This window comes from Lytechinus variegatus, chromosome 10 (assembly GCF_018143015.1).
Source record: "Lytechinus variegatus isolate NC3 chromosome 10, Lvar_3.0, whole genome shotgun sequence".
In the NCBI taxonomy this organism is placed as follows: Eukaryota; Metazoa; Echinodermata; class Echinoidea; order Temnopleuroida; family Toxopneustidae; genus Lytechinus; species Lytechinus variegatus.
In genome coordinates this window covers 29738359-29751351 of record NC_054749.1, presented here as the reverse complement: position 1 = coordinate 29751351, position 12993 = coordinate 29738359, and the positions used below count along the sequence as shown (strand labels likewise).

General features: G+C 37.6%; 2 protein-coding genes across 2 annotated transcripts; both read right to left on the bottom strand.

Annotated features, from left to right (window-relative positions):
• Positions 1-364: 364 nt before the first annotated feature.
• On the bottom strand, positions 365-6879 carry LOC121423201. The gene is made up of 4 exons (XM_041618522.1): positions 6849-6879; positions 6612-6798; positions 1424-1725; positions 365-921 (listed from the first exon to the last, which is right to left on the bottom strand). The coding sequence occupies exons 1-4, from the start codon at positions 6877-6879 to the stop codon at positions 689-691; spliced, it is 753 nt and encodes a 250-aa protein (XP_041474456.1). The 3' UTR covers positions 365-688.
• A 149-nt stretch (positions 6880-7028) lies between these two features.
• LOC121423302 (fascin-like) lies at positions 7029-8473 on the bottom strand. The gene has a single exon (XM_041618644.1). The coding sequence runs from the start codon at positions 7924-7926 to the stop codon at positions 7057-7059; it is 870 nt and encodes a 289-aa protein (XP_041474578.1). The 5' UTR covers positions 7927-8473; the 3' UTR covers positions 7029-7056.
• Between the last annotated feature and the right edge of the window lie 4520 nt (positions 8474-12993).

The window sequence follows — 12993 nt, the reverse complement described above, 5'->3', positions numbered from 1 at the left end:
GGCGGATCCAGGATTTTCCAAAAGGGGCACATTTTCCAGATGAGAATTCGACAAGCACCTCCCACCCCCCCCCCAAAAAAAGGGGGGAGTTCGCCTAAAATTGAAGGTAATTTCGTCCTCACTTTCAAAAGGGGCATACTTGGGTATATAAAAACGGTATAATTACATTACAAATTTTGATTATGGCTCTCAAAAGGGGGGACACGGGCCGGATGTGCGCCCCCCCCCCTCCCTAGATCCGCCACTGCAATCATGGAACGTACTGGTTTAGCGGACGGGTGATTATTGGGTTCATGGATTCTTTTTTAATAAATCCATGAAGGATTGGATAACCCGGACTTCAAGGACAAACGACGTATTTGGAATCATTCGTCAGCTCCGAAACTAAATAGGACGAAACTGCTGTTCCGGTTCACAAATTTTCGACAAAGACCCCAGATGTTCTTTGAATTGCCACTTGAAGGACATTTTCAGTATAGTATTGTGTTCTCGAATCTATCCCCGTTGTAGTTGTGAAACTTTGTTGTCAGGCCTGGCTCTTTGAACGTATTTATGGCTAACTTTATTTCATCAGATCATGATTTATTCATGTTTTATTTAACACAATCGGTAAAAAACGGTGGCGGGTATCCGGTTCAGTTGAAAAAACTGCTTTACAACAGAATCACCCAAGACCGGACATAAAGATCTAATTAAATGTCCACAGGGTTTCCTTTGACAACGTATCGCCTGTTGCAGTGAAGGCGCCATTCTTGTAGCCTTTTAGGAAACAGTCATTGTCTGGGTGCAGAGGACGTATGGCCAGCTTGGCTTTACCAAGTATTGTGTGAAGCTCGAGGATGAAAGATGTTGGTTGACCCATGGATGCAGCTATGACGTGTTCCTTCAATGAGTCCATGCACCATGGATTCCCATCTTGATCTAGTGGTGACATGAAAAGATGATAAAAAGGGAAACGTTTATCATTACATTATAAAGGCATCATAACCAAATTCTTCTTGGCATTAGAGTTTGATAGATACTCTATTGAATATTATTATGCAATTTGTATGACCAAGGATCTTATCATTTTGCCTCGTCTTCTATCTACGGTACTTTTATCACAATCTCGATATACCGATTTCTTGAAAGTAATCATACTTTAAATTCTTTAGATTTCGAAGAGGAACCTATCAAAACGTAAATTGAAAATTTAAATCTAATTGATGTAGAAGTCAATCTTATTCTCAATTTCATTTTAGATCGGTCCCCTTGACCACCGTAACCACAATAGTCTGATTTCCAATCCCAGCAACTCTCGAATTTGACTTTTATAACTACGTTCAGAAAGTTGATATATTCCTTGATGATCATCTTCCTAAATCAAAAGAATGTATCTTTATAGTCTTGACCGAATTGTTAAAATGAAAATACGAAGTTCTACCTGTAATCCGATATGTACTTGTATCCGGTTCGTATGTCAAATTCAGTTCGTCGTAATCCGCCGTATTGCATTTGACTTTATTTTTTCTTCCTCCTGTTTCGCGCTTGACGAATCCGAATTCGCCTTGGAGAATGAGTGAGGTGCGGTTGGCGAGCTCCATGCCGATCTTGCCAGCGATGTCGTTGATGTTGGCGGTCAAGAATGGTTGACCGGAAGCATCTATCGACACGTACTGTTGGGAATTGGAGTGGCGAAGGGCGAACGAGTCATTGACGAATTCGAATTCAAACTGCTTGGCAGTGCTGAAAAATAAAATGAATTAAATAAAATGCTTTGTTATAAAACCTCGATATACATGCAGTTAGGTACTTTTTCATCCCAACCAGGTAACGGTGCAATGTAGGCTATACGAGATTTTTACCGTCAGTGTGCTTAAAAGACGCCGGTGATACTGCGTATACATGGGAATATTTTCTCGTTCGCTTCGGCTTCTCACTCAATATTATTTACAGATACTTTAGTGTTTTAATCATTTATGTCATAACAGTAGCTGGATCGAAAACCCATTTTGTAATTGGGCTAAATATGATAAAAAGAGATGTATGTACACATTTTATATATCCTTTGGGGTATCATAAATGTGAAAATTTCCGTTCAGTAACAAGGCTATCGCACCCCAACACCTTCACCCACTCAGTATAACACACTGGACTCACTCTGCTTCTATTCCATCATCCTCGCCATAAATACTGACTGGCAAAGATATTCCGGCACCGATCAGTTCTATAATTTGGCTGAATTTCTCACAGTGCAAACAAATTTAGTTGCGATAATGAAGGTAATTAATGAGATTGCTCCGAGGCCGAGCTAGGTTGATAAAAAAATGACGGATAGCCAGAATAAATAAGTGTTACAAATTAGATTAAATTCTGCTACACTGTACCTCAGTCGGTACAAAGAAAGAATTTTGGTGTATTTAATGATTATATTGAAAGTCAAGGGATACATTGAAATGAAAAATTATAATGGTTTGGCATCCACAGAAAAAAAAATCTATAAATAAATAATGAAACAAGAGGGGTGGGTGGAGGTAGTAGGATATGCGGTGAGGTTTGCTAGAGTCGGAGGTGGTTGTTACTTTGATGGGATGATGATGAGGAGGAGGAGGAGGACGGGGAAGAGGACGAGAATAATAAGGGATATATTACGGTGATAATGGTGATAAATGTGGTGATAATAATACGGCGATGATGATGATGATGACGATGAGGAGGACGACGACGACGAGAATAAGAAGGGATATATTATAGTGATAATGATAATGAATGTGGTGATAATGATATGGCGATGATGATGATAATGATGATGATAGTGATGATGATGATGATGATGATAATGATGTAATGATGATGATGATGATAATGATGATGAAGTAATTGATGATGTTGATTTAAATTTTAGAGGATTTGTCTGTAATCACGCAGATATGTCATTATGTGGTTATGTCTTATCATTCATATCAAATCGTTTTCAAACGTATATCTCCGTGGTGATTTACAAAACAATATCCCTGGTGAATTATTTTGGTTCATCGCTCCATTCCTTTACGATATAGTCAATGACGTACATGTATGCCAGACATGCCAGAAGAGTACACTGAACCAGATAGACGAGAAGTCATATCTATTCTAAGCAGTCAGTTTAGTTTCAATTAAAATGCCCATAGCATTACAAAAATATGGTTGCTTTGGTTACTGACGTACTGGTAGGAGGGGGATGGGGGCCAGGGGTTTCATAACAACTGCATTTCTTGTTTTACAACACCTTATACTGTATGGTTGAAAATGATATTTCAAAGTCTGGTCCTTTACCCCTTCGCCTATCGATTGCTACATTTTTTGCAATGTTTTAGAAATGGTTGCCGTATCCAAAGCTCATCTCCTTGGTTATAGTTTACTAATTTCACCACTGATGCATATGGGTATATTCACGATTATGCGCATTCGAGATGAGTAACAATATATATATATATATATATATAAGGTCTGATCAATTTTTCGAACAAAAATAAAGTCCTCTCTCCAATACTTTGTTGATTATGATTTCTCAATAGAATCAATACTGAGTAGATGATCATGGGATTGTAAAATGTGAATTTCTTGTTTTAAAACAAGTACAAAGCCTTTGCATGTTACAGCTCTATACATTCCCATTTATCAATTACATGTATACAAAACTATATTTAGCCGAGTTTTTTTTAATGTAATCATTGTACGTTTCGTGGTATTTGATAAACAGATGAACAATGTCCTACTTTTACTGATTAGTTGCTTTGTTTAGAAATCCTACTCTGACGGATAAATTTAGATAATCGGTATAAGGACATTAACATCTAGGGAGGTAATGAAAAGCGTGATTAAACTAATTAGTTTCAGTGATATCTTTCTTTGAATAGGTTTTAAATATTAATTTCATTTTGTTTTGATGTTTTGTCAGTTCACGTATACTACTTATTGTAGTCCTCTTTATATTTGATTCTAGAATTGAAGGAAATTAAAATCTTTATGTGTTTTTTTTTTTTACATGGTCACCTCTCCTAGTTTTGACTCAGTCCTCTCCTTCTTAAAACCGTTCCGAAGCCCCTGACTATACCACCTTCTTCGATTATGTTCAACCTAACCCACTTTTTGTTTGCCCCCTCGACGGTACCATCGTTTTTTCCTCTATCATGTCTATGGTTTTTCCATCGCACGCACGCTCATTATAATGACCATACCTGACAAAGGGAGTCCATTATTCACTTTTATATAACAGCGAGTAAGGCCTATGACAATGGCCACATCCATTGGTTGCTATATGATAATCACGATTATTGAAATACGTCGGAATTAATTGCATGAGGTTTATTTTGGATAAAAATTCAGGCACAATCGACGACCTTGATCATAAAATATTGGATCGAAGTTCGCAATGATTGACACATTGATTGAAAGGGGGTCAGGTGAAGGGGACCATAAAGCGGCTCATGTGCTACATGCCTTTACAAGAATTATAGGGTTTGATCATAATATTCTTGTGTTTTATTGTTACTATTTTTTGTTTTCATTATTATAGGGCGTCTGCAGCTTACAAGCTTTGCTTCCCTGCAGACCCTCCATTATTTTCTCTTTTCCCCCCATTTTATTGGTAGGGCCTGCGTTTAAAAATCTAGTGTTTCATGCAACTGTTGTATCTACCCCCAATTGATATGATCTATTATGAAATGTACTTTAAGATAGAGAGAGGGGGGACGATATATATTATGAAATGCACACTTTCAATTCTGATGGAAAAGAAAGTTGCGTTCGACTTCAGTTTGGAGCCACCTTTAAACTGAAACTCCTTCTGCGATGCAATTAAGCCTCAGAAAAATATATTTTTTATTTCTTAATCTTCTCTTCTGAACATTATCAATAAACTTGGCCCTCATGAGATTGTTTAGCTATTCGGGGTCTGAACCATGATAACAGGCATTGACAAGCCCAGGATTTTGAAAAGAGGGGGGGGGGGCATCATCAAGCGAGCGAGGAGGTATAACCGAGCACTGGCGGGTGGGGGAGGGGGTTCACCCTACATTTATAATATTGGGCAGAAGTTGTATATTTAGGAAGAGCTTTTCCTCAGCCGTTTGTCCTTTTTAACAATATTAGACATGTGTCATATTTTAAGGGCGGAACTGAAGTTCTTACATCGTATGCAGTTATTGAAACTTGTGAATGTACATACTTATTAACCTCTTTAACACCCGAAATATTTTTTTTCTTCAAATTATTAAAAACAAATATTTCGGGTGTTAAAGAGCTTGTTTTATTGATATTAGTTTGTATATGATATCTACCGGAGATTACTATCATGATTATAAATAATTTCATTATTGTGAAGTAGTTTAATTCTATATGATTTACTCTTTGAAATCTATGAAAACAAACAGGGTTGCCAATTAAGGAAATCTGCCATTGCCCGTGTTGGGCTGCATAAATAGAAAACAAAACACAACAGACATTAAAATAAATGATAATAATAATAATAAAATGACACGAACAAAATTCATCACGTAATGGTCTGGTAGAAATGTTGAATATTATGTTACACCTAGACTCCCGTGAAGTCAACATTGTCTGGCTTTTTGTTTCTCGTTCATCACATGGTTGTAATTAGTAACGCGCCAGTTTCTTAGTATATACCTCGCTAAACATAAATAATCTAATTAATGACCATTCTCTCGATCATTTCAAATTAACCTGCTTTACGCCATCAGCAATTAATCTAATTAGGTCACCAAGGATAATAATTGCATTACATCACCTAAGAATACATATGACATAATATGATGACAAATAATCAGGTTTAACCTTCCTCTGCTCGAACATAGGCTTCGCTCGTTTTAAAAGAGATACCAACGCAACAGGTTTCTTTAATTTCATTTTGTTTTTTTTATAATTTCTTCATGTATTTAGGTCGGTTCTCGAAAGCATATGAGAAGCTATTTCATGGGAATACACCTGAGCATGAAATAGAAAATGTATTTTTAAGGGGCTTGAAATCTATAGCAACTGACTTTGTAAGGGATTGTGCACACTGAAATTGGTAAAAGTCATAACAAGCAGAGAAGGGGGAAATAAAACGCATATTGTGACGTAAACCTATCTATTGTTTCCGTCTATTTAGAAACTTTTCTTGCTTTTGCCTTTTAACATCGTAATGTTCGACGGTCATTCGGAATTTCTCGTCATTTTAATGTCTTTGATATTTTAGATTCGTCTTTCTTTCATTTTTAAAACTTATACAAATTAACTTTCATCTTGAAAAAGATTTCGACGAAAGAGCTTTTCAAAATGGGGATAAAATTTTGCTCCGCGACACAAGACGGATTTAAGAACACAGTCAATGTATTGAAAATGCCTTAATGGCAATGAACAGCTGGGAGGTCTTTGTCGAAAATAAAAATCTTCATCCTAAGTGTCGGAACTGACGGAAAAAAAGTGCAAATATGCCATTTTCCAGAGTTCAGGACAAAACTGCAGTTTTGCTTTACCAAGTTTCGACAAAAAACTCTTAATTGCTTGTTCATTGCCATGAAGGCATTTGATAATACTCTTGCCTATGCGATCTCGATGCATAAGGCAATAAGAAAACTCAGGGTACTTACTGTGTTGCTTTAGACGCGACACTTAATCGACTCTCATGATCTACATTGATGAAACGGCCATCGACGGTGACGAGGGCCCATTTGGAGTTGGCCGTGGTCGAGCAACACAGAGGAGATAGCTCGAAGACCACTTCGTCTTCGTGTTCATCAATCTTTGTTGTTTCAATGGTTGTGAGCTCACCGCCACCTATTTAGCAAAAGATCATTTAAGGATGTTTGCATTTCATATCATAATACAATGTTTTGTTTGTTTCTGAACTGGCGCCATTCATAACAAGCAATGAAAAGAAAACAAAATATTGTGGAAAGAATTTGAAATGCAAAAAAAATGGAAAAAAAATGGCTGCGATTGCTTAAAAGGAATAACTGCATAATAGCCATCGTTGATAAAAAAGACAAAACGCAACCAACGTTTTTTTTTCCGCTCGTGTATTTTTTTCCCATATTACTTTCCAAACAACTCACCTTCTTTAGCAAATAGTTTCATCCACATTCCTTTAACTTTTGTGTGGAACGTAACATGAGGATAGCTGGGTTTTAGTTTAAAAGAAGCTCTATCCTTCCCACTCGTACACATCAATCGTCCTCTGGTATTGACAGAGTTGAAATTTCCTCTATAGTCTTTAAGGTCGAATTGATCACCAGTGATTTGGAGGACGAAGAGACAGTCTGGAACGAGGGAAGTAACGAAGTTTCCTTCCCTGGTGACGTATCGTCCCGTGGTAGTCTTGAAACAACTATATCCCTCGCTATATGTAAGCTGTAGTAAGGTGTCCGATCGCCATGGAACGGCAGCGTCGAACGTCATGTAACGTCCTGACTGCGGCACATGGGCATACTTGTCCGATTTGACGTTCAGCAAACAACAGTGTGGGTGGATGGCAAGTCGCACATACCAACGTTGGTCCGAAGACGACGTTTCACGTTTCTTGAAGAATATCTTCTTGCTCTTGATACCCATGTACGTGTCATGAGCGACGCTGCGGATGACCCAAGCGCCGCTACCGCTGGTTCCCACGTCGATCTCGAAGAGTTGTTCTTTTCCAATCTGCTCTGCTTCTGCTGATACCTTGCCCGACTTATCAACCGATAGGTACCCATTGGTAGAATAGAGGGCATAGTGGGTCTGTGAACATCCTTCTGGTTCTCTCTGTTGTTCACCTGGATTGGGGTCGACTTCGAGACTCCACAGCTGACCTTTGGATAGTTTGTTGACCGATGGGTCCAGAGGACTAAGACTGATTTTACCATCAAAATCAGATGTTAAGTATTTACCGGAAGTATTTGATGACAAGAGACCGAAATGGCAAGCCATCCTTATCGAATTTTATTTCTCATTCAGAAAACTTTGTTTTGACTGATTGTGGACTTGACCATCAGTTAATAACGTCACTCCGTAAATCCGAATAGAAGAACGTCATACATGATACGACTCGCCTTCACGTATCTAAAGGATGGTATGAAAATTGAATCGAAGTTTTACAATTGGCTCATGGTCATCGTGGTACTCTTGTTCCAGTCGAGTTGGTTTATTGAAGAGGAATATCCATTGAAAGCAAGAAGTTTGATATTATTTCTCTATTATTTGTTCTTTTGTAAAAAGATCAGGTGTCGAAGAATGGTATAAAACTACTTGAATATCACTACAAGATTGACCATACCACAGCAGACGACCGAACGACTTGTTTTAACACAAACCGGTGGTGTATCCTTTACTTCATGTACTCAAAGCTGTCGAGACGGTATGCAACATGATCAATCCAAACATATCATTTTTATCACTCGAAATCAATTTATCCCCAAGAGTCTCTTGATTCCGCTGCCAATAAAGTGGAATAGTTCGTCATGCCCAGAGTATGAGCACTCTCATCTCATTCTTCTCGTACCAATGGATGCGGTATTATGTTGTCATGACAACGGGAAACGGGCCGAGATCAACAAGGGAAAGCGTTCATCCGCGTCGAAGCAGATCGTGGGGTGCCATTGAAATATAAATTAATTATTATTCAAACATCGAAATATTGACACTCATCTCAGACTCACAAAGACTTTCTCGTTATTTTTATTTTTTAGCTGGATCAGGTATCGTTGGAACATGAATGGGGTGGCTAGGGGGGTGGATAGGCCACATTTTTTCTTTTTCTTAAAGTTAAGATCTGGATCTAAATAGAACGCCACTCGCTCACCCATTTACAGTAATTTCCATTTTCCCCCCATATTTGTTGTTGCTAAAAACACAATTTTGTAACCCACTCCCCGGCATAGTTCGTATATTGAATTTGTCTATCATTTCAAAGTTATAGTAACAAATTAGTTTCTAAACGCCAAGATGGTTATATCAGGGGTCTTCTTTAAGCCTATTATCCACCCCTCGCTATATCTTTCACTACTGTATGTCTCTCCCCTCTCCAATTATTTCTCCCTTCTCCTTTAGTTCCTTCTGCTCAGTGCCGGCACTAAGGAGGATGGGGATAATTACCCCCACTCCCCCTTTAGAAGCGTTGCTCCGCCCCCAGTTTGCCGCCCTAGAAATTCTGAGAAAAAAAATGGGGAAAATATAATAAACGCCTTTGCTCCCAACATCTCCGTTTGCCCTTTCCATGAATCAGTCACTGCCTCCCCTATCATGGTTTATTTTCTTGATGGAGTCCCCCCCCCCCTCTCTCTCTCTGTCCATAAAACAGTTAGAGAAACCATATTGCGCAATTTATGTTACACATAATGAACCTATTATTTTCATTTATTTATTTATTTATTTATTTATTATTTATTTATTTATTTATTTATTTATTTATTCATTTATTTATTTATTTATTCATTCATTCATTTATTTATTTATTTATTTATTTATTTATTTATTTATTCATTTATTCATTTATTCATTTATTCATTTATTCATTTATTCATTTATTCATTTATTCATTTATTCATTTATTCATTTATTTATTTATTTATTTATTATTGTGTTTAGATCTGTTTTAGCAAATACGTATAGCGTCCCCCAAATAAAATTTGAAATTTAAATGACCGTAATCTAGTCCTGTGATGATTACGTAACTTGTTAGAGATATGCCCAATCTTTTTTCGATGTTTAATTTTGCTGACAACAATGTCAACTTATGCGCCAATGATAAATGATATTTAACAAATCGTTTGAATTAATCATTTGTTGAAACTACGCGGTGGCTAGGTACTTCATTTGCATGTATTATTCAGCATATACCCCCACACATATCAATTACATTAATGGACTTGCTGTCAAAATGGTAATCCAAAATGTAGGCCTTGCACTTTTCCCCGAGACCGAGGCCTCTATCAGTATACATGTAGAATAGAGCGGAGCAAAAGCTGCATACAGTATACTATTTTCCTCTCAACGTGGTCAAAGTCTGGTTATAATCAGGTTTTCAATAAGAGGGAAAAGAATACCCATCAGTAATGCTTATCTAAAAAAAAAAAAAGAATTCCGAAATATTCAGAATTCGTACAGGGCCTATATTACTCAATTAATACTTCTTTTTTCAACCTGACTCTGACCATGCTGAGAGGTAAATAGTAGACTGTATTTAGCTCTTGCTTGGAGAGGGGTTTGTGGGGTCCATGGTGTGGTTGAGGGAGCGGAACAATTGACACTCGAAAGGGTGTGTGGGGATAGCAATATTGATTGATTGATTGATTATTTTATTTCCATGCAACAATTGAACATACAACATAAAACGAATTAACAATATTTAAATATCAGAACAATCATTACATGGGAGGGGACAGTCATAAGCACAGAGACTTGAAAAGGACACCCCTCAAGAAATGACTATACGGCCCTGAATACGTCTTTTTTTTTTAATAAAAATAAAATAACATTTACATTCTCCATATACGCAGCAGGGCCAAAATGAAAAACATCAAGCATGCCACAAAGACATAAAAATAAATAATATTACATAATTATAATGATGATATGTCAGCCGTGTATCGGCTATCCTATGATAGAGATATTTGTAACATTTTCTCATGGGAGGAAAATCAGGTTTTTATACTAATTTGTTAAATCATGGAGGTGGTTTGGTTATTATGAGTAATACACAGAAAAAACTGTGGTGTTAACCGGTGTACATAGAGGACAGCACCAGTTATTTTACACCGGTGTTAAATTGGTGGTGTTAGTTTTACAGCTATATAGGTGTTATTACAACACCTATATGGTTGTTACATTTACACTCTGGTGTTATATTCAATCTATAGGGTGTTATTTTAACACCTCAGGGTGTGGTCCTCTATTAACACCAATTGGTGTCAGTTTCAACACCACAGTTTTTACAGTGTAGGGAGACGAGAATGACACTTTATGGACATGATGGAGGTCTGTGACCAACATCCCTATAAAAAAAGCGAGAGAGCGTAGCTGACTTCGGAAGACAATTTGAACTGCTTACAAATGAAAGTTTGTTGTATATTTAACTTACAACGTGGCCTTTTTTGGTGACTCGCGCGAGGGAGTGTAGTGACCGAGCGAGAAAAATACAATTTTCGGCATAGAATGGAATTGTGACGTACTTCAAAAACCTGTTTTACCTTCCTTTCAAAATTGTAAGGGTAAGACCATGCAGTGATGTGAAGTGGACTCAATGGTATTCTTTACTCTCCGCCTTTTTACCCCAAAATGTCTCCTTGCATACGCCAGTGTAAGTACCCATTTTGTGTTTTACCCTCCCAATAATGTTGACATGATTCATTTCTTTCCCAGTTAACCTGATCTTTTTTCTTTGTTGCTTTACCCCCCCCCCCCCCCCCTCCCCCAATAAGGCAAATCATGTGCTGCTACATACCACATTATGTCTCGATCAAAATTGTTGACTCTTTTCCGATGCTATTTGTTTATATTTATAATAGCTATGATATGTGCCCTTGTGAGCCGTATAATGCAGTCACTGACTGGTTAATTATAGTAGGCTGAAGGCCTCTCGTCACAATAGCTTTATTTCAATAAAGTCTGAAGTCTAACATCAAATGGAGCTAATTAACAAAATTACCCAGTTCAGATACCAGTATCACAAAGATTCTGACATTCGGATGCAAGTTTCAGATATAAATTTAGATTGGTTGGTAGGGATTACGTTGAACGAAAGGGAAATAAAACTGGGAATTTGATTAGCCATCGTGACTTTTGCGATTAATCACTTTCGTCGTGTTACGGGATCCTGGAGTCTGAAAGCCTTCGGTTGTCACGTGAACTCAGCCATAGTCACGATCAATAGTGGTTACCTAGTTTCATTAGCAGAATTGGATAATCGAGTTCCAAAGACAACGCTCATTATCCTCGATTCATCCTTTCCATTCAGTTTATTTTCCTGCCCCTACCCCCCCCCAATCCCTTTGGTTTGTTACGAATTATATGAAATATCATGACTAGAGAAAACACACATCAATGATAATAATTAAAAAAAAAAAAGTGGAACGCCTCTGGCAGTCTCGCCTGCATTACGCAATTCGATATAGCAGCATGCAGAGCTGCCTTTGAAAACAGCTAATGAATAATTATTCACAGAAGAAAACACTAATATGATAATCAAATATGATGTCTATTGACCCAAAATGAACTTCGACCATGATCATGTTACCTAAGACGTGTGCAAACAATTATTCATACTTTATTACGCCTTATGTCGATGTTTCATGAGCTAGATCCATAAATTTTCTAAGTTATGATGACAATTCCTCAAATATCCCCAACATGACCAAATTCCTTTAACCCTAGTGACCTTTCGCCTCGGTCAACTCGCACATGATATTATGATATTCAGGGATACATAGTTGCTCTTATTTCCAAGTTTTTATGAGCTAGATCCATAAACTTTTAAAGTTATGATGACAATTCCTCAAATATAACCCCAACATGGTCAAAGTTTATTGACCTTTAAATGACTTTTGACCTTAATCGTGTGACCTGAAACTCAGATCGTCAGTGATACACTGTCACCCTTATGTCTCAGTTTTATGAACTACTATCCATATACATTCTAAGTTATGATGACATTTCAAAACTTAACCTTGGTTAAGATTTCGGTATTGAGTCCCCCAACATGGTCTAAGTAAATTGACCCTAAATGACCTTCGACCTTGATCATGTGACCTGATACTCAGGCAGGATGCTTAGTAATACTTGAATATTCCTATGTCAAAATTTCATGAACTAGGTTCATATATTTATAAAAGCGGCGCCTATAGTCTCGCTCTGCTATGCAGGTGAGACAAAACCCCAAGTGACCACTTCAAATGCATCCTCTCCCCACCCAGTGTCTGGGGAACAATTTTTGATCAGGAGGTACTGTCTAATCACCCCCTCTTCCCAGGGCCATGCCCCCATCCCTCCCATCCCTCTCTC

Excerpts from the sequence above, each read along its gene's own strand:
- LOC121423201 (XM_041618522.1), bottom strand. The coding sequence starts at position 6,879 with ATGGCGCCAGTTCAGAAACAAACAAAACATT. Across the intron at positions 6,799-6,848 it reads TCAGAAACAAACAAAACATT|GTGGCGGTGAGCTCACAACC; the intron begins GTATTATGATAT and ends TTTGCTAAATAG. Across the intron at positions 922-1,423 it reads AAGTACATATCGGATTACAG|ATCAAGATGGGAATCCATGG; the intron begins GTAGAACTTCGT and ends TGTCACCACTAG.
- LOC121423302 (XM_041618644.1), bottom strand. The coding sequence starts at position 7,926 with ATGGCTTGCCATTTCGGTCTCTTGTCATCAAATACTTCCGGTAAATAC.